The 22,677-nt window shown below is 37.8% G+C and overlaps 1 protein-coding gene across 1 annotated transcript; it reads left to right on the forward strand.

Annotated features, from left to right (window-relative positions):
* The first annotated feature begins 806 nt into the window (after positions 1-806).
* LOC122033362 (U-box domain-containing protein 33-like) lies at positions 807-22,235 on the forward strand. The gene is made up of 8 exons (XM_042592367.1): positions 807-1,331; positions 6,383-6,507; positions 6,759-6,880; positions 7,613-7,717; positions 18,508-18,934; positions 19,339-19,479; positions 20,592-21,122; positions 21,219-22,235. The coding sequence occupies exons 1-8, from the start codon at positions 1,049-1,051 to the stop codon at positions 21,909-21,911; spliced, it is 2,427 nt and encodes an 808-aa protein (XP_042448301.1). The 5' UTR covers positions 807-1,048; the 3' UTR covers positions 21,912-22,235.
* The last annotated feature ends 442 nt before the right edge of the window (positions 22,236-22,677 follow it).

Below are 22,677 nucleotides of genomic sequence, written 5' to 3' on the forward strand. Positions count from 1 at the left end.
GGATGCACCTAAGTGGTCCCACCCCAAGTTGTCGAGTCATTAATTCTGAGTTGGTTCGAGATGATCCGAGATTCGGCTTGTTGTGCAGTTGAGTTGTCGAGTCAGTAGGACCCAATTCCCTAGTTCGGACAGAGTTCTATTAATCGCGTTCAGTTGGGCATAAGCAGACGTGGGGCATGGTCTTTACTTTTCCATGTTTTCTTTTCCATCTCCCCATGATCTCTATCACACGAATAAAAGGCCTTGCATATGCTCGAGTAAGGGCCGTCTCTCTCTCTCTCGGATTCTCTTTCGTTTTTTACTTTTTTTTTTTTTTTTTTTCTCTTTTCATTGAGACCTTCTTACATTTGTTATTCACACAATTGATCACATTGGAAGAAATTAAGAAGCCTTTTTAGCCATCTCAAAAAGCTTCGTCAGTGATGTCGGATGAGGGGCGGATCTTTACATCATGCACAATCTGTATAGTCATGCTGTAGCAATATGAAACAGCATAATTCTGCAGCAAATGCTCAAGTTGAAGCATAATGAGGTGACTGATCATTATGTTATTGTGGATACGCTATTCTTTTGTCAACCCTTTTCTTATTTATTCGACTCGCCACGTTTGTTTAGCACGCATTTTGTTTTCTCTCTCTCTCTCTCTCTCTCTCTCTCTCTCTCTCTCTCTCTCTCTAGTTCAGTGTATTGGTATCTATTCTAGTTGAGACTTGAATTGTTTAATTTTTATTATTAGCATGAACCCCATTTATTAAGTGTTATTGTTGGTGATTAAATATTATTTTGGAGCATTTTTAAAAATCACTAAACTTCGAAGAGGCAGGTTGAATATTATTTTGGAGCTGGAATGGAGGCTGCTTGCTACAGAGAGTTGAATTCTCTTGTTGGTGCTCTCCCTCTAACTGGTGGCCCGGCATGCTGTAAGCCGTCGCATTTCTGCGCTGATGGGAAGAATAAAGGCAGCAGAGAGTGAAGGCGGAGTAAAGCTCCCACCTTTAGCTATTGGCTGCCCTCGGTTCCCTAGCGCTGGGGTTCCCGTTCCCTGCAGATGGAGAGTCAATCGACTTCGAGGAGCGGGAGCAGCGCCGGATTCTCCACCTACTCGGGTAGCCGGAGTAGCCTAAAGGAGATCGACGATGACCAGCAAATGCCGGATGGTTCGAGATTGAAGAACGAAGGGGGCGGTGAGAATGAGGACGACAAGATTCATGTGGCGGTAGAAAGGGACTTCAAGCTGGGAAAGGAAAACCTAGTGTGGGTGATTAAGAACACCCCTAAGACGAAGACAATCGTCATCGTCCACGTCAATGTCCCCGCCATGTTTATTCCCTGTAAGTCTGCTACCAAGTTTCCATTTTTCGCATTTAAAAAAAAAAATCAAAATGCATATTCGATGTCGTGAAAAAAGGGGGAGATTGATAATCAAATCTCTTTACTTAAGAAAAGAAATGCTAGTTCTTCTTGTTGTTTTCTTTCTTTTTGCACATATCTAGTTTAACTTTGATATTGAGGATAAACATTTTTTCCCTTTATTATTATTATTATTATTATTATTATTATTATTATTATTATTATTATTATTATTATTATAATTATAAGAACAATGGATAAGTTGATTCATCTGGTCATTATGGGTATTCATGATCTCAAACTGACGTAAAATAAATGTAAATGGGGAAACAAAGTGAGACAATGCAAATAGTATGAGGTTTCAATGATTTAAATGTATGCAATCTTATATATGCTTGGCCTTGGATATTGGAGTTTTGAGGAGATTCGTGAAGCCCTATTTAAAATGGGAGGTTGCTAAGAAGATGCTTACTTGTTTTAGGTTCCTTTCAGGGATAGATAACACTTCTCTTTATGAATCTATTGCTTCGCTAGTGTGATTGTTTTGGATATTCAGCTGTCAGTTCCATTACACCATTTGATCATTTCCCTTCTAATTGTTTCAAACAAGATTGCTTGATTCCTCTCAAAGTTTGTATCCTCTCTTGGATCATGCTTTAGGAATGACTTCAAACAAAGTGACTTCAAGTTGACCAATGTTAACCTGAATCAACAGGTTATGTATTGTTTGGATGCTATTATCCCTAGTTTGGATGATCACAATTACTCCCAAATGTCAATGCTTGTCTGCACAATCTATTGGGATTTGAATCTACCTAACATTGTTTCTCAATTCTCCTCATAGATCAAAACCTAAGATGTCTTTTCATTTCTTCTTGAGGTCAGCACTCAATTCATAAAAAATACAGAAACCTTTGCAATTCAATGAATACATATGTACATTAAAATCAACCTCCAACATGTGGCATGCACTCACAACACACAATGCAAAACCCATATACCTAGTTGAACTTATGACTAATTCAAATAGAGAAATTAATTTAGGGTAATTATGTCTACACCCTTCTAACAAAAATTAATTTACTTGTATTTCATGTATCCACCTCCCATTTCTTCAAAATCTCTACTTTAGTTCATCAGTGGCTTACTAAAGTGAAGATTTTTTTTTATAGAAAAGTAAGGATACATGGAATACAAGAGTGTTTTAGTAATTTACTCAATAATAAAAAATGAGAAATACCTCTTGAATAGGTATGATAAAAACCTTGCCTTAAATGCACTACACCTAATGCACCCTCCCTGAGAAAAAAATCCCTTCCAAACCTAACTATGAGAGTGTCCATATGCTTCTTTAGCTGTATCATGACTCTTTAGGAAGTTAGTATAAATTTAATGTAGCCAAACACTATTCTCAAGGCACAAAAGCCTTTAAATTGTTGGATCGTGAAAGAACGAGAGAGGGAGGTGAATCTTGTAGCTTTAAAATCTTTTCTTATCTTTTGTAAACACTTAAGTAAGCATTGGAATAAAGTAAAAGTAATAAAAATAAAGAACACGTCTCTTTTTTACTTGGTTCGGAGCCTAGCCGACTTTTATTCCAAGGTTCGCGATCGTCAATCATTATCGTTGGCAATCCACAAAATGATAAATTGATATTACAAATGAGAGTACAATGTGCAAGTAAAAGTAAAGTATACCGACGACAATGAATATAAGAAGTAGCACAGGTTGTCGGAAGCCTCTCGATATTGTAATAGTTGCAGCTTGCACGAGCAGAGAATGAGCATAGTAGAAAATTGAAAAGCGGAAGTTGTTTCTGGCTCAGAGCTCGAGGGCTTCTTTTATAGGTATCGTTCCGTCGACTAATAAGAGGTTCCGTCAACTGAACTTATCCGTCGACTGATAACTCTATCCGTCTACTGATCCTCTGTCCCTTCCTTGTTTGTGTTGATCTGATCCGTTTGATTGCGGAAATCTCGTTGTTCCCTTGATGGATCAAGATCTTTCCATCAACTGAACATCTTTTTGCCATTTGTACTTTGATTCGAATCTTGTTTAATTTTGGAAATAAACTAATCCGTCGACTGATCACCTTTATTCGTCAACTGAACAAAAAATTTCTATTGTATTCCAGATCGAATCTTACTATTATGATATTCCATGGATTCGTTGACTGAACACCTTTGTTCCGTCACTGGAACAACTTTTTCTGCAAAACAGTGTTAGTAAATAAAAATAATATTTACCTTGCAAAGCAGAGTTAGAACATAAATGTGCAAATTAAGATTATAGTATGCATGAATGAGACAGTAATGACTGTCCTGATCTCAATTTAAAAACCTTCGTCGGGTTTTTTAGTTAGATCAATACCTAAGGTTTGTCCCTAATGGGACACGACCTCACTTCACTATTTTCAGTAGTTTTCCTCAACTTACCTGTCAAACATCGGGCCCTTCATACCTGTTTGGACTTAACCGCTCATCATTGGATCCGCTGTCAGGGCTTCCACTTGACTCGATATAGGGTCCTCCAGACCTACCAAGTCCACATGCTAGATGTCAGGTTCACTTGCACATCTGGACTTCCTACCTGGTTCTGCGATCTGCTGAGACTTCCCTTGCCTAGTATCGGGTCCAGCTGACCTACTAGGACTTTCCAAGTTGAGCATCCTGCACACTTGATCAATTCATCAGATAACAACAAGACTTAACTTGAACCTTTAACAACATTAAAACATAGGTTCGATTATGGTGTTTCCTACATCAACATAAATAAGTGGTAACAAAGCTTTCTATGATGGACCTAGTGCTTCGGTAGATAATGTTCATGTTGGATCGAAATAGAGGTAAAAGGGGGGGGGGGGGGTTGAATCTTGTTCATTTAAAACTTCTTTTCGTAAATCAAAGTAAAGTTGTAGCGGAATAAAGAAAAACAAACACACAAAAACATAAGTTATTTTTTACTTGATTCGTAGTCCAGCAACTACTATTCCAAGGTTCGCAATCCTTGACCGCTTCTGCATGGGCAATCAACTAAAGTTCTCCTCTCCAAAAAATTTAAGAGAAGGAGCAAACATGTACAAAATATGAGAAGGATAGTAACACACTGCGATCTCCTTAAATGAATGCAAGAATCTTGTTCATTTAAAACTTCTTTTCGTAAATCAAAGTAAAGTTGTAGCGGAATAAAGAAAAACAAACACACAAAAACATAAGTTATTTTTTACTTGATTCGTAGTCCAGCGACTACTATTCCAAGGTTCGTAATCCTTGACCACTTCTGCATGGGCAATCAACTAAAGTTCTCCTCTCCAAAAAATTTAAGAGAAGGAGCAAACATGTACAAAATATGAGAAGGATAGTAACACACTGCGATCTCCTTAAATGAATGCAAGAATTAAAAAGAATATACCGACAACAAATTGTAGAAGTTGGGCGTAGGTTGTCAGAGAGCCTTTCAGCATCGTAGTAGCATAACTTGCACGATCTTAGCAACAAGAAAAGAATGAGTTGAGGAGAGAATTGATTATGAGCCTCGGACCACGAGACTTCTTTTATAGGACTAGTCCAATCGACTTAAAATTGTTCGGTCGACTGAACCTCGATCAGGCGACTAATCCTTCGCTCCCTTCCTTGTTTGCTCCGATTAGATTTGATCGATCCCGTGAAATATGGGTTTTCGGTCAACTGAACCCCATTACTGAATGTTCGATCGATCGAACCCTTCGGTCAAGTCCGACATTTGTTTTTTTTACAAAACAAAGTTACCACAGTGATAATAAAAATGACCCTACAAAATAGAGTTAAATAACAAATAATATGCATGTGATAGATAGTTATGACAGTATGATCTCAACTTAAAAACCTTCGCTTCAGTTGGATCAACGCCTAAGGGTTTTCTCGACTGGGACACGCCCTTATTGTTGTTCTTTTCAGAAGAACCACTCCATACCTCAACTTACTTGCCAAACATCTAGTCCTCCAGACTTGTTTGGACTTTCTTTGCTCAGCATCTGATCATCGACCTGCCAGGGCTTTCCCTTGATTCGATATTTGGTCCTTGCTGACCTATCAATTCCATCTTGCTAGATGTCTGATCCATTGACCCATCTTGGCTTTTTGCTTGATGTTCTTGATATGCCGAGACTTCCATTGCCTAATATTAGGACTTCCAAATACAACAACTTGCATACTTGATCAATCCATTAAATCACAACAGGACTTAACTTTGAACCTTTAACAACATTAAAACATAGGTTTGATTATGGTGCTCCTTGCTCTTACAGTTGAAACCTAAAACATCTCCACCTCAAGGAGATCCATTTCTACTCCATAATTTAGTACTTCAAAGTGATGTCCCATAATAGTGCGGTTGCTCTTGGCTTATTTCACTCCAACGTAGACTAAAATTATCTAATACAATAGCTCCACCTCAATTAAGCTCATTGCAACTAAGCCAACTGATAATGCTACATGATCCTACAAGGAGATTATTTAGTCCCTGCACCCATAAATTAATTAACATATCTCCCTTTTTTGTCTTGTAGTGGACTCAGTTCATTGAAGTCATTTTACATGTTATCTACCTGATGCGTCCTGGAGTTGTAGTCAGACACTATAATAATACATTTTTTTTTTTTATAATCTAGGTGTCCAGGCTTCACTTGATTAATCCTAAAGGTAGACGTCCTTCCCCTTGGTTCATCTACCGTGTAAATTCAGAACACAACTTATGCATACTTAGAAGCCACCTTCAAAATATTCGTCCCTATTGGGATTTAACTCTAGAATATGCATCCTTTTATTTGTTCTCCTAAATCTTTTACCATTGTATTACACCTGTAGGGCTAATACATTACTTTATAGAAATGCCTATCATGGGGAGAATGAGGTTTCTCAAGTAGAAAAAAATTCAATTTGCCCAGAATGAAAAGAAGTTGGTTCTTACCATGAGAATCTGGTTCTCTTTGAACGTATTGATGTTATGCATGGTGTTACCTCAATACTAATAATTGATGTGAACATTGTTCTAGTGAGATCTTGGATTCCAGCACAACAACTGAGGGAACAGGAGATATATGCATTCCGACAGTCTGAGAAGGCAAAGATGGAAAAAGCATTAAACAAATATGTTCAAAGATGCTCTGCCCTAAAGGAGGTATATTCTTCCACTAAAAGATTGTCGCTCTTCTTTTTACATTTTCTCTTGTACTGTATTGTCACGATTAAGAGATAATATGTGAACATGTTCCCAATTTAGTCTAAATCCAATAAAATATTATATTGCCTTGCAAATTTCGTTTCCTTAAACTCAAGATCGATCGCTCAATTGGATAGCTTCTTGATTTAGTGTTCAATAAGATACATGAGATTGTTGACGGTAAGTCATGCATGAAATAATTTCTTCAGGTGCAAGCTGAAAAACTGGTGATTGAGGCAGATGATGTTGGTTCAGGGATAGTACAACTTATTGCTCAACATAAGATAACCAACCTTGTTATGGGAGCAGCAGCAGATAAAAATTATTCAAGGTACAGTCTCTCTATACCTTCATGTCCTATGACTTCATGAAGATAATGATAAGGTCTTTGATGTGCTATCTATTTTGGACTATAGCTATAACTGTTTGAATAAAATCTTTATGATTCTAACACTACATCAGTCGGTTCACATTCCACTTAGTTTCACCCAAGCTTCATCCTGGTCATGGATAGATCACCCAGGTTCGGGTCCATAAGTAGTGACAATCGCCCTATGAAGACTCGCTTTCGCTACGGCTCCGGTGGGTTCCCTTAACCGAGCCACTGCCTATGAGTCATCGGCTCATTCTTCAACCGATTGTTCTCATTGTATCTCATTGTCCATTGAACTCCCCTTGGGGTTGCTTTTCACCTTTTCCTCATAGTACTACTTTGCTATGGGCCACCCAAGAGTATTTAGCCTTGCAAGGTGGTCCTTGTTGATTCACTCAATACTCACTGGAATATTGTAAAATAATATGGGATAGCAAATTTAAATGAAGTTCCCAAAGTTTATGAACCAGCAACAACTTATTTCGTTCAAATATATACTATATAAATTCCCCCTTGCTTAGATATGCTATCAAATGATATTTTGACCATCACATACAATTCCATGCTTAAGAAATTAACTGTGTTGTTTTTAGTTGGTGCATCCAACCCAAACTTTTTCCCAACAAATATTCCCAAATGAATGATGAAAATCACTTTAGTTCCATGTTAATCTGAGGCTTTGGATGGCAGGAAAATGAGGGAGCCAAGATCAAAGAAAGCACTCATTGTACAGAAGCAGGCCGATCCATCATGTAAGATCTTATTTGTTTGCAAAGGGAACCTGATTTGCACAAGGTATGCCCAGGATTCTATGGAAGAATCTTAAATTCAAATTATGTCTGTTTATCTTATTGAAACCTTTCTGTTGGATGGCTTTCTAATATTTTATCCTCTAGAAAGTAGACCAATGTTAGTCTATTGACCAAATATTGAGCAGTTATGTTAATGTAGTCTGACTTGTATTTAATCAAAGAATAAAAATACAGAATGCCTTGCTTTGAAATGACACATTATGGTTATCATATTCTTGGATACTTTTTCCTCCTACCCCGTTGAATTCATTCTCTAGTTAGATACATCTCCATCATCATTATTAATAAGTAGTGTCTATTCCAATTATTTTTGATTGGCTGCATGAATCTTATCCCACCATTAAACAAGGTTATATCACTAATAATAGTCAAATTAGTTAATTATTTTTTATTACCTTGAATATTATTTTCTTGGGAATCCTCCTATTCGTACAATGTCTATATTCTCTTTCTTTGTCATCTATTGGAGCTACACTTAATTTCTCTTGGATGCTTGTTTTTTGTTTTATACTTTCTAGTAATTCCATGCATCCATTTTTTAATATTCTTGTCTTTACTACAATAATTTTTTATCTCGTTGGATCCTCCCCATTCCAAATCCAAGTGGTGGGGGTGCACCTACGAATTTCCTGACCTCAGAAGAGCCGCGGAAAATCGCTACTGAATTAAAAAATCGGAAAGAAGATTTATAAGTAGCCCACTTGTATCGGAATTGTCCTGTCACCCTAACAAGGGAAATATCTGAAGGGTGCTAACCTTTGAACACTATAAATCCATAAAATATGACATCAATAACAACCAACCCTTATCATACTAGACGGGGTTAGCTCCATAATGTATGACATATTTTTATAATATTTTTCTTGCAACTTAAAGGGAATATGACCATCACACAGGAATCTAGATTCTAGATTCTCCTCTTTATTTTGACCATCCAATATGTTAATATGGGCGGTTATTGCCCACACCAAAGGTTGCCAAAGCAACCTTTGGAAAGAGACAAACCACACCCCTCCCATGTGTATAAAAGGAAGAGAGTTTTTTTCTCTTGAAAAGGGCAAGACTCTCACTTTTCTCCCTTTCTCTCTTGATCACACGAGTACAAGACTTCTCTCATGGGACATCACCACCGGATCCCGAGGACATTTGGAGCGAGGAACTACGAAGAAGACTCTTGTAGACTTCTTCCTGATCCTGTGAGAATCTGAAACCAACGAGGTAATCATCTCGATCTAGATATAACATTGGTATCAGAGCCTTCCCATTCCTCTCTCCACGATGTCATCGGATGATCTCCATACGTAAGAGCTTGCTACAATGGAAGAAGATGATTTTGAATCAACAAAGATCTCCACTGCCAACGATGGGGATAGCTTGGTTGGCAACGACCCAACACTCACGTAGGAGTCTGTGGCACCTATTAGATATCGGAGACTAATGACTGCAAGGGATTATGTTGAAGTGCTGCGCTCTTCTCCCTCGACTCGCACTGTTGACGCTCACGTGCATGGCGGAGGCATTTCACGCGAAATGGACGGAGGCACTACTCGTGAGCACACTATAGACGCTGCTCGCGAACCTGTGAAGGATGCGGCTCATATCCATGTGGACGGGCGCGCCATCCATGGCCGTGTAGGCCTCGCGGCCCGCGGTAACGCGCACGAACGTGCCAACCACGACCTACTGCGAGGCCGCACAGTCCGTAGTACATTATAATATTAAATATTCTCCATGTAATAAGATTCACCGATGAGCCTCGAAAAATGTTATTGCTGACTTAACGAAAGGGGATAAATTAGATGGCACTAACTATGACATATGACATCGAAAAATCCAATATCTCTTGAACGAGCAAGAGTTGCTTGATCACATTACTACATCCATGACCCTGCCTGTAGAAGGCAACACTCTATACCAACGAGATCAAGAGGCTTACAACTTATGGTTCAACGAAGATCGCAGCACGTGCTTTACACTGTTAAGCAACATGCAGGATGATTTGATTGGCGAGTTTGAAAAGTGTAAGACTGCCAAGGATATGTGGGATAACTTGAAAAATTGCTTTTGGAGGAACCTCTACCACGAGGTTAAGGACTCTTGTTTTGAAATTTGAGACCCTCCGAAAAGATCCCCATCAGAACATGACTGAGCATCTTAGGATGATGTCAAGCATGATCCGCGACTTGAAGTCTGCAGGTCACGATCTCACTGAGTAGCAGGTGCATGCTGTCATAAGATCTTTGCCAGACTCTTGGACTCACATGAAACAAATCCTCACTCACAATGAGAGCATTAAAAATTTTTCTGACATCTCTCGCCATGTGGAGTTAGAAGCTGAGCGCGAGGAAGCTATGCGCGTTATTGCCCTTGTCGCCAAGGGAAGCAGACAACAGGGCATGAAGGGTCCAAAGAAGAACTTCAAGAGGAAGAGGCAAAATGTTGCATCCACTTCCAAAGAGGGGCAGATAACGAAGCGCCAAAGAGGCAAGCGCGGTGGAAAGAGAGATAAGTCGAAGGCTAAATGCTATAATTGTGGACAATTGGGGCATTTCGCTCGTGAATGCACTGAGCCGAAAAAGGTATTCCAATTTCTTTGCTCTCTAACTGTGCATGTTTGTTCACATATTTTAGTTGCTCGAACAGATGCTGAATGGATAGTGGATTCAGGAGCGACTAGGCACATAACAAGGGATTGAGCAGGATACGTGGATTATCGCCGAATCTCAACGGGATCACAAAGCGTATACATGGGAAATGGTTCCAGCGAGGAAGTCCTTGAAGTTGGTGTGTATCAACTCAAGTTAAAGACTAGACGAGTCTTAACCCTCCATGACGTGCTCTATGCGCCTAGAGTTCAGCATTATTGGCATTAGACTTCTCTTTTTCTTTTGCTAGCAACCAAGTTGACATTTGTTTGAACAATGTTATATATGGTCATGCTTTATTCATGGATGGTTTGTTTAAGTTAGATTTGGATTATCATGTGTCTTATGTGGTGACTACTGATAATAACCTTGATTCGAAAATTTGTCATGCTCGGCTAGGACACATAGGACAAGATAGAATGACAAGGTTAGCTCGAGAAGTCTTGCTAGGCTCACTCACTAAAGTCAATCTTCCTATGTGTGCATCGTGTTTAGCCGGTAAAGCATGTCGCAAGCATTTCGGAAAGGCTAAGAGAGCCACTGAATTCTTACAATTGATCCACTCTGACATTTGCGGACCCATGAGTGTGAAGACCCGTCAAGGGGCTTCATATTTCCTCACATTTATAGATGATTATTCACGATATGGATATGTCTATTTGATCGCTCACCGCTATGAAGCATTAGATTGCTTCAAACACTTCTTGGCAGAGGTTGAGAATCAATTAGGCAAAACCATAAAAGTTCTTCGGACAGGTCGAGGACGTGAATATCTTTTGGATGAGTTCCGAACTTTATGTGAAGAAAAAGGAATACGCATGCAATTAACTATTCCAAATACACCGCAACAAAATGGTGTTGCCGAAAGACGGAATAGAACACTGCTGGATATGGTTAGGTCGATGATGGCGTATGCCAACCTTCCAATATCTTTTTGGGGGATGCTATAATGACTGTGGCCTATATCCTTAATCGCGTACCTTCACAGTTAGTTCCTTCCACCCCTTATGAGTTATGGCGTGGTGAAAAACCAAATTCAGATAATCTATGCCCATGGGATTTAGCGGGATATGCCCATGACACTTCTCATAAGTTTGGAAAATTTGGCCCTAAAACTAGAAAGTTTATCTTTATAAGATATCCTGAAGGCTCTAAGGGTTATGTAATGTACGGACAACATCCGAATGGAGGAATGGCAGAAAAAGATGTCCGAGATGTTGTTTTCTTAGAAACAAAATTTCCTAGTATCGGCGACATTGGAAAAAGTCTTAATCTCCATGAGTTGGATGACCCTAATGATATTCTACCATCTTCCAGCAAAGGGAGGGAATTAGTTCCTAACCAAGAAGCCACCGGAGATAGTAGAGATGATCATGAAAGTGGGAGCTTTGTGCCTAGTGGGAGCACACCTATAGAAGAACAAGAAGATTAGATATGCCGTAGCAAACATGGACACATACTTCGTCGTTGATTTGAGATCGAAGAGGAAGCCCTTGTGTGCCAGCTTGCTGATGATGATGAGCCTACTTCTGTTAAAGAAGTATTAACTTCATCTGCTAGTAAAGAGTGGAAGGAAGCAATACAAGATGAGATGGACTCTGTGAGTAAGAATCAAGTTTGGGAACCTGTCGACCTCCCTCCAGGGCGTAAGGTTAATGGAAATAAATGGATTTTCAAAGTCAAACGTAAGGCGGATGGATCAATCGACAAATATAAAGCACGACTTATAGCGAAAGGATATACTTAAAAGGAGGGTATAGATTTCAATGAGACATTCTCCCCAGTGGTGAGATTCACATCGGTTCGCCTTATTCTAGCCATAGTCGCACATTTAGACTTAGAACTTTTTCAGATGGACGTTAAAGCAACATTTCTCAATGGAGAACTAGACGTAGAAATTTACATGGTTCGACCGGAAGGTTTTGAGGCAAAGGGATAGGAGCGCAAAGTTTGCCGTCTCAAACGTTTCATTTATGACCTCAAACAATCGTCTAGACAGTGGTATTTCATAAATCTATTATCTCATTTGGTTTTGAGATGATTGAAGAAGACCACTGTGTGTATGTTAAACGTACGGTGGAAAAGATTCTTATTTTGTCATTATATGTTGATGACATTTTATTGGCAGGAAATTACATGGAATCTATCGAAGTCACTCGAAAATGGTTGTCTTCTATCTTTGAGATAAAAGACATGAGTGAAGCAAATTATGTGCTGGGAATAAAGATCACCAGAGATCGCTCGAATAAACTTCTGTGTTTGTCATAGTAGACTTATATAAATAAGATTCTTGAGCGATTTCGGATGCATTATTCCAAACCTATCGATACTCCAGTTGATAAGAGTTGTGTTTTAAGTATCAGTCAATGTCCACAAACTGATAAGGAAAAGAATGAAATGTTTAAAGTGTCATATGCTGCTGCACTTGGAAACCTAATGTATGTCATGTTATGTACACGGCTAGACATTAGCTTTGTGGTGGGCCTTGTTAGTCATTATCAAAGTAATCCCAGTCTTGTTAACTGGAAAGCAGTTAAAAGGATTTTTCGATATCTCTGTGGTACTTCGGACCTTGTCTTATGTTACAAAGGAGGTGCCTTAAGATTGAGAGGTTATAGCGATGCTGATTGGGCCGGTGACAAAGATGAACGCAAATCCACCTTAGGTTATGTGTTTATGTTGGGTGGAGGGGCCATTTCTTGGAGTAACAAGAAACAAACGTGCATTGCTTTATCCACCATGGAATCCGAATGTGTGGCTTCTTTTGTTGGTTGCTACTCGGAAAACCTAACGGTTCCACTGTACAAAAATTTTGTACAAAGGTTTGAACCTTTCCTAGCTACCATGTGTTCTTTTAAATTAAACTTGGATCGCTTGCGGAACTTAACACGTTTGATCCAAAGTTTAATTTACTTGTTCTTTTAGGTTTAGACTTGGATCTCCTGCGGAACTTAACACGTTCGATCAAAATCACCTAGGTTATTAATTCTATTAAATATTAATTTCCAGAATTGGCTTCCAGGACTGCATGGCGAGGCACATGACCTTCTTAGGCAAAGCCTTTTAAGGAAAGCTAATATTTAATTTCCTTAAATAACTTTAGGTCAACCAAAAAGAACAATCAAATCACGAGGAAAAGAAAAATAAAAGAACACAACATCGAAAACTAATTCGAAATACTAGAATCGCATGCCTCTTGTATTTGGTATTTTTACATGAAGATAAAACTAGTATGATGCGGAAATTAAATACTAGTATACCTTTTCTTTTGCAAGCAAAAATCTCTAGGTCTTCTACCGTATTCCTCTTCTAACCTCGGACGTTGTGTGGGCAACGATCTTCTGAGATGAGATACCACCAAAGCACCTTTTTCTTCTCCTTGCAAGGTTCGGCCACAACAAGTGCACCTCCAAGGATGAAGAGATTCCACCAACCAAGCTCCAAGGGATGCAAGCTTTCTCTCCTTCTTCTCCAAGTTAGAATCCGGCCACCATTTGATCTCCAAGAGTGAAGGGAGTTTCGGCCACAAGGATGGAGAGAAGAGAAAGGGAAGTGCCGGCCACACCAAGGAAGAAAAGAGGGAGAAAATAATAGAGGTTGTTCACCTTGAAGGCTCCCAAAACCCCCTCTTTTATAATCCTTAGCTTTGGTAAATAAGGAAATTTAATTACAATAAAATTTCCTTAACTTTCCTTGACATGAATTAATTAAGAAAAATTAAATAAAATTTCCTATTAAATCATATCATGGTCGGTCACCTCATGGAGAGCAAACAAGGCAATTTTCAATCAACAATTAAAATTCCTTATTTGTCTTCGGAAATTTAAAAAAAAAAAAATTCCTTTTAAAATCCCTTCATGGTTGATAAAAAGAAATTTCTATAATTTTAATTTTTCAACATGTGAATAATTTACAAAGAAGAAAAATAAAATATCCTTCCAATCTACAAATAAGGAAAGAGATTTAATCTCTTTCTTTAATCTTTTGTAGAAACTTATAAAAGAGATATTTTAATTTTTAATCTCTCCAATAAATTATATCTTCCACATAAGAAAAATTTAAAATTAAATTTTTTTTCTAATTTAATAGGGTCGGCCACCTAAGCTTGGGTTCAAGCTAGGGCCGGCCACCCATGGATCAAGGCTTGGCCGGCCCCTACAACATGGGTATGAAGGTGGGTATAGTACTCTATAAATAAGAGGCTACGATAGGGACCGAGAGGAGGAATTGGTTTTGGTCTCCCGATAAAATTAAGCATCCCGTGTTCGCCCCGAACACACAACTTAATTTTATCAATAACAATTCATTCCACTAGAGAACTATTATTGAACTACCGCACCAATCCCAAATTATATTTTTGGGCTCCTTCTTATTATGAGTGTGTTAGTCTCCCTGTGTTTAAGATATCGAATGTCCACTAATTAAGTGAGTTACTGACAACTCATTTAATTAATATCTTAGTCCAAGAGTAGTACCACTCAACCTTATCGTCATGTTCCACCTGCAGGGTTTAACATGACAATCCTTATGAGCTCCTCTTGAGGACATTATCAACCTAGATTACTAGGACACAGTTTCCTTCTATAATCAACAACACACACTATAAGTGATATCATTTCCCAACTTATCGGGCTTATTGATTTATCGAACTAAATCTCATCCATTGATAAATTAAAGAAATAAATATCAAATATATGTGCTTGTTATTATATTAGGATTAAGAGCACACACTTCCATAATAACTGAGGTCTTTGTTCCTTTATAAAGTCAGTATAAAAGAAACGACCTCTGATGGTCTACTCAATACACTCTAAGTGTACTAGTGTAATTATATAGTTAAGATAAACTAATACCTAATTACACTACGACCTTCCAATGGTTTGTTCCTTTCCATTTTGGTCGTGAGCTACTGTTTATAATTTATAAGGTACTGATAACATTATCTTCTGTATGTGACACCACATACTATGTTATCTACAATATAAATTAATTGAACAACTACAAACAAATGTAGATAATTTGACCAAATGTGATTCTTTATTCAAAATAAATGTTTACAAAAGCTTAGGCTTTCAGTATACACTCTAACACTTTTACCGCATGTCAAGAGGCTGTTTGGTTACAGAGTTTCCTACGGTGATTGGCCATGACACAATTGACAAAGGAGGTAGTGGTGCTGTATGTTGATAACACATCGGCCTTGGCCTATGCTAAGGACCCTAAATGCCATGGACGAACCAAACACATTGACATTTGTTATCACTACATTCAGGATTTAGTTGCAAAGGAGTTGGTGGTTCTTCGACACATTTCAACAGATCATATGTTGGCTGATCCACTAACTAAACAAATCCCGTGGGAGGCATTTGTAACCCATATTAGAAATATGGGATTGTGTAAATTGTAACACAATATTTATTGACAATTAAGCAATAATGTTTTCCTTCCTTATGTGTGTCTATGGTTGGAATACTTTACACATTGAGAAAAGTGTCACTAGGCTCTGAATGGACCCCCCTCACACGGGTCATTTGCCTTGGCACTAAGAAAGCGAGCAAGCTGAGACAATTTTTTTTATCTATGGTGCTATGAGAGCAAGTGAGATAAATTTATATCTATGGCGCTATGAGAGCGAGCAAGATATTTTTATTTTATTGTCGCCTTAAATTGAATTAAGATGAGATCCCTCTGGATCGATCACAGGATATGAGAATCAATTCTGTGAAGCCTTTATTAAGCCGGTTGCGAGTTTCATGATAAGACGTTGTGAGACTCGGGTTAGCCGTAGTGGGAGTGGCTAGACTAAGAACCGTATGGTGTTTTTTTTATGTTGTATGTGATACGCCCATAATGATGGAAGAACACCATAGCATGTGACCATACCACATGTGCGTAAAACGACCATTGAAGAAAATGATGAATGAGATCTCTGTTTTATCATTGTGTGAGCTCTTGGATCATAATTTGTTGATCCATCTGTACCCTTAGGACTTGAGATCTATGTCATAAAAAGGAAGCTTAATGTCCCTACTTTAGCATGCAACTTAGGGCTATGGCTGATATAGTCCAGCGGGACATGACTAGGAAAGCGGTCAAGACTAATTGAATTGACATGAGAACTCAAGAAATACATCTAAATATTGCACCATGTTTTGTGGCTCATACTTTGAGGGACTATGTCGACTTAGTGGCGATAAAGTCATGAGCATAAAACGTTCGAGTCTTGACGTCGCTAGTTTTAAGAGATTCAGGATGTCAAAACTGGTGAATATTGAAGATATCTAGGGTACCACAGGATTCCTTTAGAATATTGTGATCTGTTAGTTTTGGTGATAACTTAATAGATCACTACTCATTTGTTGTGCCGACTCTCGTAAGGTCGCTTACTCCATTCGCCGTATCTTAGATTGAGAAGCAAGTGTCGAGAGATGAATTGCTCTTAGTGAGCAACTGACCTTTTATTGTGCCCTCTGTGGGCAAGTGGGAGATGTTAATATGGGCGGTTATTGCCCACACCAAAGGTTGCCAAAGCAACCTATGACCAAAGGTTGCTAAAAGCAACCTTTGGAAAGAGACAAACCACACCCCTCCCATGTGTATAAAAGGAAGAGAGTTTTCTCTCTTGAAAAGGGCAAGACTCTCACTTTTCTCTCTTTCTCTCTTGATCACACGAGTACAAGACTTCTCTCACGGGACATCACCACCGGATCCCGAGGACGTTTGGAGCAAGGAACTACGAAGAAGACTCTTGTAGACTTCTTTCTGATCCTGCGAGAATCCAGGACCAACGAGGTAATCATCTTGATCTAGATATAACACAATAAATGGACCACCCATTCTTTATTCTATAATTGATAACTTCATTCATATTCCCTTCTTGTTGAATATTACATCAAATGAAGCAAGAATAAATGTTGAAGATAATTGTTACATTCATTCCTGCACAGGAATGAATACAAGTTGATTGTTCCAAAATAATAAATAGAATTACAATTTATCTAAATTAGTGATCTTGACTTAAATAGAACTCAATAGATCAATGACTGTACAGAGTCTACATAGACAATCTAATTTTGGATGTAAGGAGTGTGTTATGCAGGTTGTACCCTGCATTTCTTTATAGATTCTACAATCTAATATTTTCTGATTTGTTCACATATTGAGTTGTCCAGTAGTGTTTTTGTTTTCTCCAAGAAGTCTAGCTTTGGGTGTTTGAAGTAGTACCCCTTCATATTGTATTGTTATGGTTAACATACTATTTAAGGCTTGTCTCCATATCATTCCCATCCCTCAGAGGAAAAGTCATTCCAGAATTATACTATGATTATTTAAACACATTTCAGAAGAAATTAATATTTTCTGGTTCTATTTTCCTAGTATTCCAATTTCAAACAAATCTGACTTCAAACATCATAAGTCATCCAATTTCATGTTCTAGAGTTTTTTTTTATGCATGTCCATAACGGAATGGTTCCAAAGTTGTTATAACTTAAGCACATTTCTTAACACTAGCATTAAACATCATTTATCGACATATAAAGATGACTACCTCTTTAAGGGCTTTCATTTTGAGGCATAAGTTAACTTCAGGTTTTCTCAAGTATAAGCTCTTTAAGGGCGTTAAGAGCGATCTTTGCAGCTGATGAAAAGGAGTTACCTTAATTCCTGCCATGGCTTATTCTTCCTGTTTGAATCTGAGTTTACTTTAAATGAAGTATATGATATGTAAACTCATGCTATATGTTTAAAAAAAAAATTGTACTGAAAAACAATTCTTAACCGTTGACTTTAGAACAATAGTAATGTGGTTGGGTATTCCAGTTTAATCATTGGCTAATGAGTGTCTTTTTTGTTTTTCTGTCTTTTGATGAAACTATAGGCTATTGTTAGACACTGTTTACAATTTACAAGAGTTTTGATAATATCCTGAATCCTGATTGTTTGACATTAAGACTTTCATAAATTAGATGTCCTTTTGGATATGATATATTTAATTAATAGTATTATTTTTTTACATCCTTAACTTTGTACTACTTTAGTCTTCTAAGTTCTGTTAGTGTATTTATTGTATGAAGTTTTTCATTCTTTTTGTGTTCCCCAAAATTCATGTTTGAAATTCCTTCAACAGGGAAGCTAGTCCAGTTGCATATGGTAATATACTAACAAGCAGAGTCATTCTAAGTGCCACTACCCAGCCATCTGGTAACTCAAATCCCAACACATCACCTACTCACGGTCATCTACTAAATTTCATTCCTGACTCTGCACAAGAGGAACTTAGTCAACCATCAATATCAACTATTCCTGGTTCATCAATGATGGATCTACCCTGTGACAACCACACTGAATCAAGTTCAGGCAGTAGAGATGGTATAGTCATTGATTTGTTTGATGTGGTTTCAAGGAGCGTTAGGAGTTCGGTGACTGATGAGATACCTTGCACTAGCAGTTCAATAAGCATCGCGAAGGATCAGAAAAATGTGGGATCATTTGTTCTTGCATCTCCACATGGTTTTGAGGCTCCCCTTCAATTGTCAACATCAAATAGTGATATGGTACATATTTGTTTACTAATGTACTTTCATCTTTGGAAAATTTGAGGAAGATCTGGCACAGCTTAGGAATAGATATGTTCTTTCAGATTCATTTCTCGAATGCTTAAGATATCTATTTTCAGATCTTGATCTAGTTTCTCCTTTCCAAGAAATTTTGGGTTGTGATCCTGTATCTTGTTTTGATGCTGCTTTAGGATAGCATAACCGAATGCCTTAGGTAAAGTTTCAATCAATGTTACAGTCAAGTTGAGGTTTTCACTTCTAACTTTTTTGAAAAAAAAAAACACAGCTAAAGTCCTTTTCACTTGCAACTTAATAGCAGCATGTTTGTTTTTTCTAGTAAAAGAAGGTACTAATCATTCATGCAACAGAAAAAGGTAAAAATGGCATCCCTTTTTTCCTAGGATGGTGCCACGCTAAATGATGAATTGTACAATGATCTACGACATGCTGTTGTAGAGGCAAATAACTTGACTCATGCAGCGAAGGAAGAAGCTCTTAGGCATCAAAAAGCTGTTCGAGATTTGCATGGTGCTGCTGAGAAGGTATCATCTATTGACCTTTTGTTTTCCTCTTTAATATTCCATTGATTACTATAACCTAGTTATTTGGCCTATTATGAGACTGAAGTGTAGTTGATATACCTTGATATTTTTAGACTACCAGAGACAATTTTTTTGTTCAATGAAATCTATTTTGAAGATGCATTGTCTAGTGAATAAATTAAATCAAAGCTTGAATCGTATAGAAAAACATTAGAAACTAAAGGGTTAAGTAGAATTAAAATTGAAACAGTAAATGTAGCGATAAGAAAAGAATTGACGAAATAGTGAAGGATAATGACGATTCTAAGTCTTGTAAAAGTTTTAGATATCTCGAATAGATCTTGCAATAAGGAGATACTGATAGAGATATCACTAATAAAATACAAAAAAATGATGTAAATGAAGAAGATATTCTGGAGTATTTTGTGATTGTTGTGTACACATAGAGTAAGATAAAAATTTTATAAGAACTCATACTCTATGGTCATTGGACTGTTAGAAAATAACAAATACAAAATTATAATATAATAGAGATTAAATGCTAAGATGAATTTGATCTTTTTGAAAAAGTAAAATAGATAGTACTAATATCCTTCAAAAATCAATGGATGAAAATTATAGGAAATATGTTGAGATAATATGTTTAAAGAGTCAGAAATTTTGAAGTGTTTGACTCAATTAGAATGGAAAGTACAAAGTGTTAAAGGGAGACTCAATAAAACATTAGTTAATAATAGAAAATGGTTTAGTTGATTTGAATATGAATGATGACACAATTGTATATAACTCAATGGAGATATAAGATTCATCTAACTAATGCCAAGTAGTTGGAGTGGACATGGCTTGGTGATGACATTGATTATCTGGTGAACATAAATTCAACGGAAACTGCTCTTTGTCAGTATGAACCTTCTTCTCTTTGTTATTATTCTGAAAATACAACAATTACTCTTAGTTTCATTGTTTTCTTTTAGATCTGGTTGGATGAATGTTCATCACCTTTTTTAGTTTGAGGAGGTAATTTGGCATCTCTTCCTCTTGGGTAAAGGTGTCTCATCTTATCGAGGACTATGAATTTTTTTCTTGATGTGAATATATTGTACTTACCACAGATCAAAGCAGTTGAAGATTTGTATACTACAGAGATGGAACAAAGGAAGGATATTGAAGATATGCTCTCGAAAGAAACAAGAAGAGTAGAAGAAATTATGAAACAGCGAAATGAAATGTTTGAACAACTTTGTAAAACACTTGAGAAAAAGGCAGCATTGGAACAAGAAGTTATTGATGTCAAACACAAGACAAAGGACCTTGAGAAAAAATTATCAGATACTCATTATCTTCTCATCACACTCCAAAGTGAGAATGTTGAGCTACGGAAGGAGAGAGACAATGCAGTAAGAGAAGCCGAAAAGCTACATCATCAGATAGAAGAATTGGAAAGGAGAATCCAAGGTGCAGATATATTCTGTGACTTCTCCTACTCAGAGTTGCAACAGGCAACTAATAACTTTGATGAGTCATATAAGATCAGAGAAGGTGGTTACGGAATTGTCTACAAGGGAACACTTGGGCAGAAAACAGTAGCTATAAAAAAGCTGAATTCTCAAGTCATGCAAGGGCAAAAAGCGTTTCATAAAGAGGTAAATTTTAGCATATTTCAGAATTCATATAAGGGAAATACTATATTTCAGTAAAATTCTGTAGTTGATGTAATTTTCTTTTGCTTGTTGATACAGATTAATGTTCTCAGTAAGCTGAAGCATCCAAACCTTGTCAAGCTATTGGGAGCGTGCCCAGAAGCCTGGGCTCTGGTTTATGATTTTCTTCCCAATGGAAGCTTAGAAGATCGCCTCACTTGCAAAGACAGTTCACCACCTCTAACTTGGCAGATCCGAATTCGTGTTGCTGTGGAAATTTGCTCTGCTCTAAACTTTCTCCATCATAACAAGTGTCTTAGTGTAGTCCATGGAGATCTTACGCCAGCTGTCATTCTTCTTGATGCAAACTTCATCAGCAAACTTGGCGACTATGGTATCTGTAGTCTTGTTCAGTTCAACGAAAGCATGACTCTCTATCGCTGTACTCATGCCATGGGAACTTTTGTATACATGGATCCTGAGTTTCTTGCTTCTGGGGAGATTACACCGCTCTCAGATGTGTATTCTTATGGCATTATTCTTCTGCGCCTTTTGACAGGGAGACCACCATTTGGGATTAACAGAGCAGTGCAGCAAGCATTGGATATGGGGTCCCTTTCTGAAGTCCTTGATGCTTCAGCAGGAGACTGGCCTTACTATGAGGCCGAGCAGCTGGCACACTTGGGTTTGAGGTGCTCAGAGATTACAAGAAAGAGTCGACCTGATGCAGGAGAGGCCTTGAAAATGCTTGAGCCCTTGATGAAGTGTCTCTCATTGCTAGAGTTGCCATGAAGGAGAAGTTCAGATGACAATATTTGCAGTTTGCCTCCAACTGTTGAATGAATCTACTTCAAGATCTTGACAATCAGAGTCATCTGTAATCTATGATTTAGTTGGAAGTCTCTCACCAATCTATGATGCAAGTTGACTTATCTTTGTCCCAAATGTGTCTTATGGTAGAGATATTTTGAGGTGAACAGATCTGGTTTATGAATATAACAAACAAGTGTTAGAAACCCGCACAAGCTATGGGTCCTCTTGTGAATTCAAAGCAGTTACAAGATAGTTATGATTACTTCCCTCAATCAATATATGTTTAATCTATTTTTATGCTAACCACCTCCTGCCTATGGTTGTTTGATTCTCATACAGGTCGATATAATGTCAAAAGATCAAATGGGAATAATCAAATCCTAGTCTGAATGTCATCATCAATGGTTGGAGATTAGTGTTTTAATTCTGTATTTTGGTTTATTGAGTATAGGTAGACATTTGAAATGTTACTGATGCGGCGATAAGGAGGAATCCACCTAGCACGGGTCAATGGTCACGGTAGAGGTCAAAATCAAGATGGTCAATGTGACTTAACCGCGTCGCTCGAGCGAGAGGAGGAAACATAGGTTGATCGGCAGGAGAGCGGACCAAGCGGGCCATCCGTCCGGTTCGAGGTATGCCCTTGACAGTGAATAATGAACCGATATAATAAAAGAGGAAAAAACAGATACTTAATAAGGGAAAGAGAAATAAAAGAGAACACCCCATCTATCATTAAATGCGG

The sequence above is a fragment of the Zingiber officinale genome, chromosome 11B (assembly GCF_018446385.1).
Source record: "Zingiber officinale cultivar Zhangliang chromosome 11B, Zo_v1.1, whole genome shotgun sequence".
Taxonomy (NCBI): domain Eukaryota; kingdom Viridiplantae; phylum Streptophyta; class Magnoliopsida; order Zingiberales; family Zingiberaceae; genus Zingiber; species Zingiber officinale.

What these genes read in the sequence shown, in the direction of transcription:
- LOC122033362 (XM_042592367.1), top strand. Translation starts at nt 1,049, where the DNA reads ATGGAGAGTCAATCGACTTCGAGGAGCGGGAGCAGCGCCGGATTCTCC. An exon ending in GGGAACCTGATTTGCACAAG is followed by an intron (nt 7,718 to 18,507) that starts GTATGCCCAGGA and finishes TTCCTTCAACAG; the next exon opens with GGAAGCTAGTCCAGTTGCAT. An exon ending in CAACATCAAATAGTGATATG is followed by an intron (nt 18,935 to 19,338) that starts GTACATATTTGT and finishes CTTTTTTCCTAG; the next exon opens with GATGGTGCCACGCTAAATGA.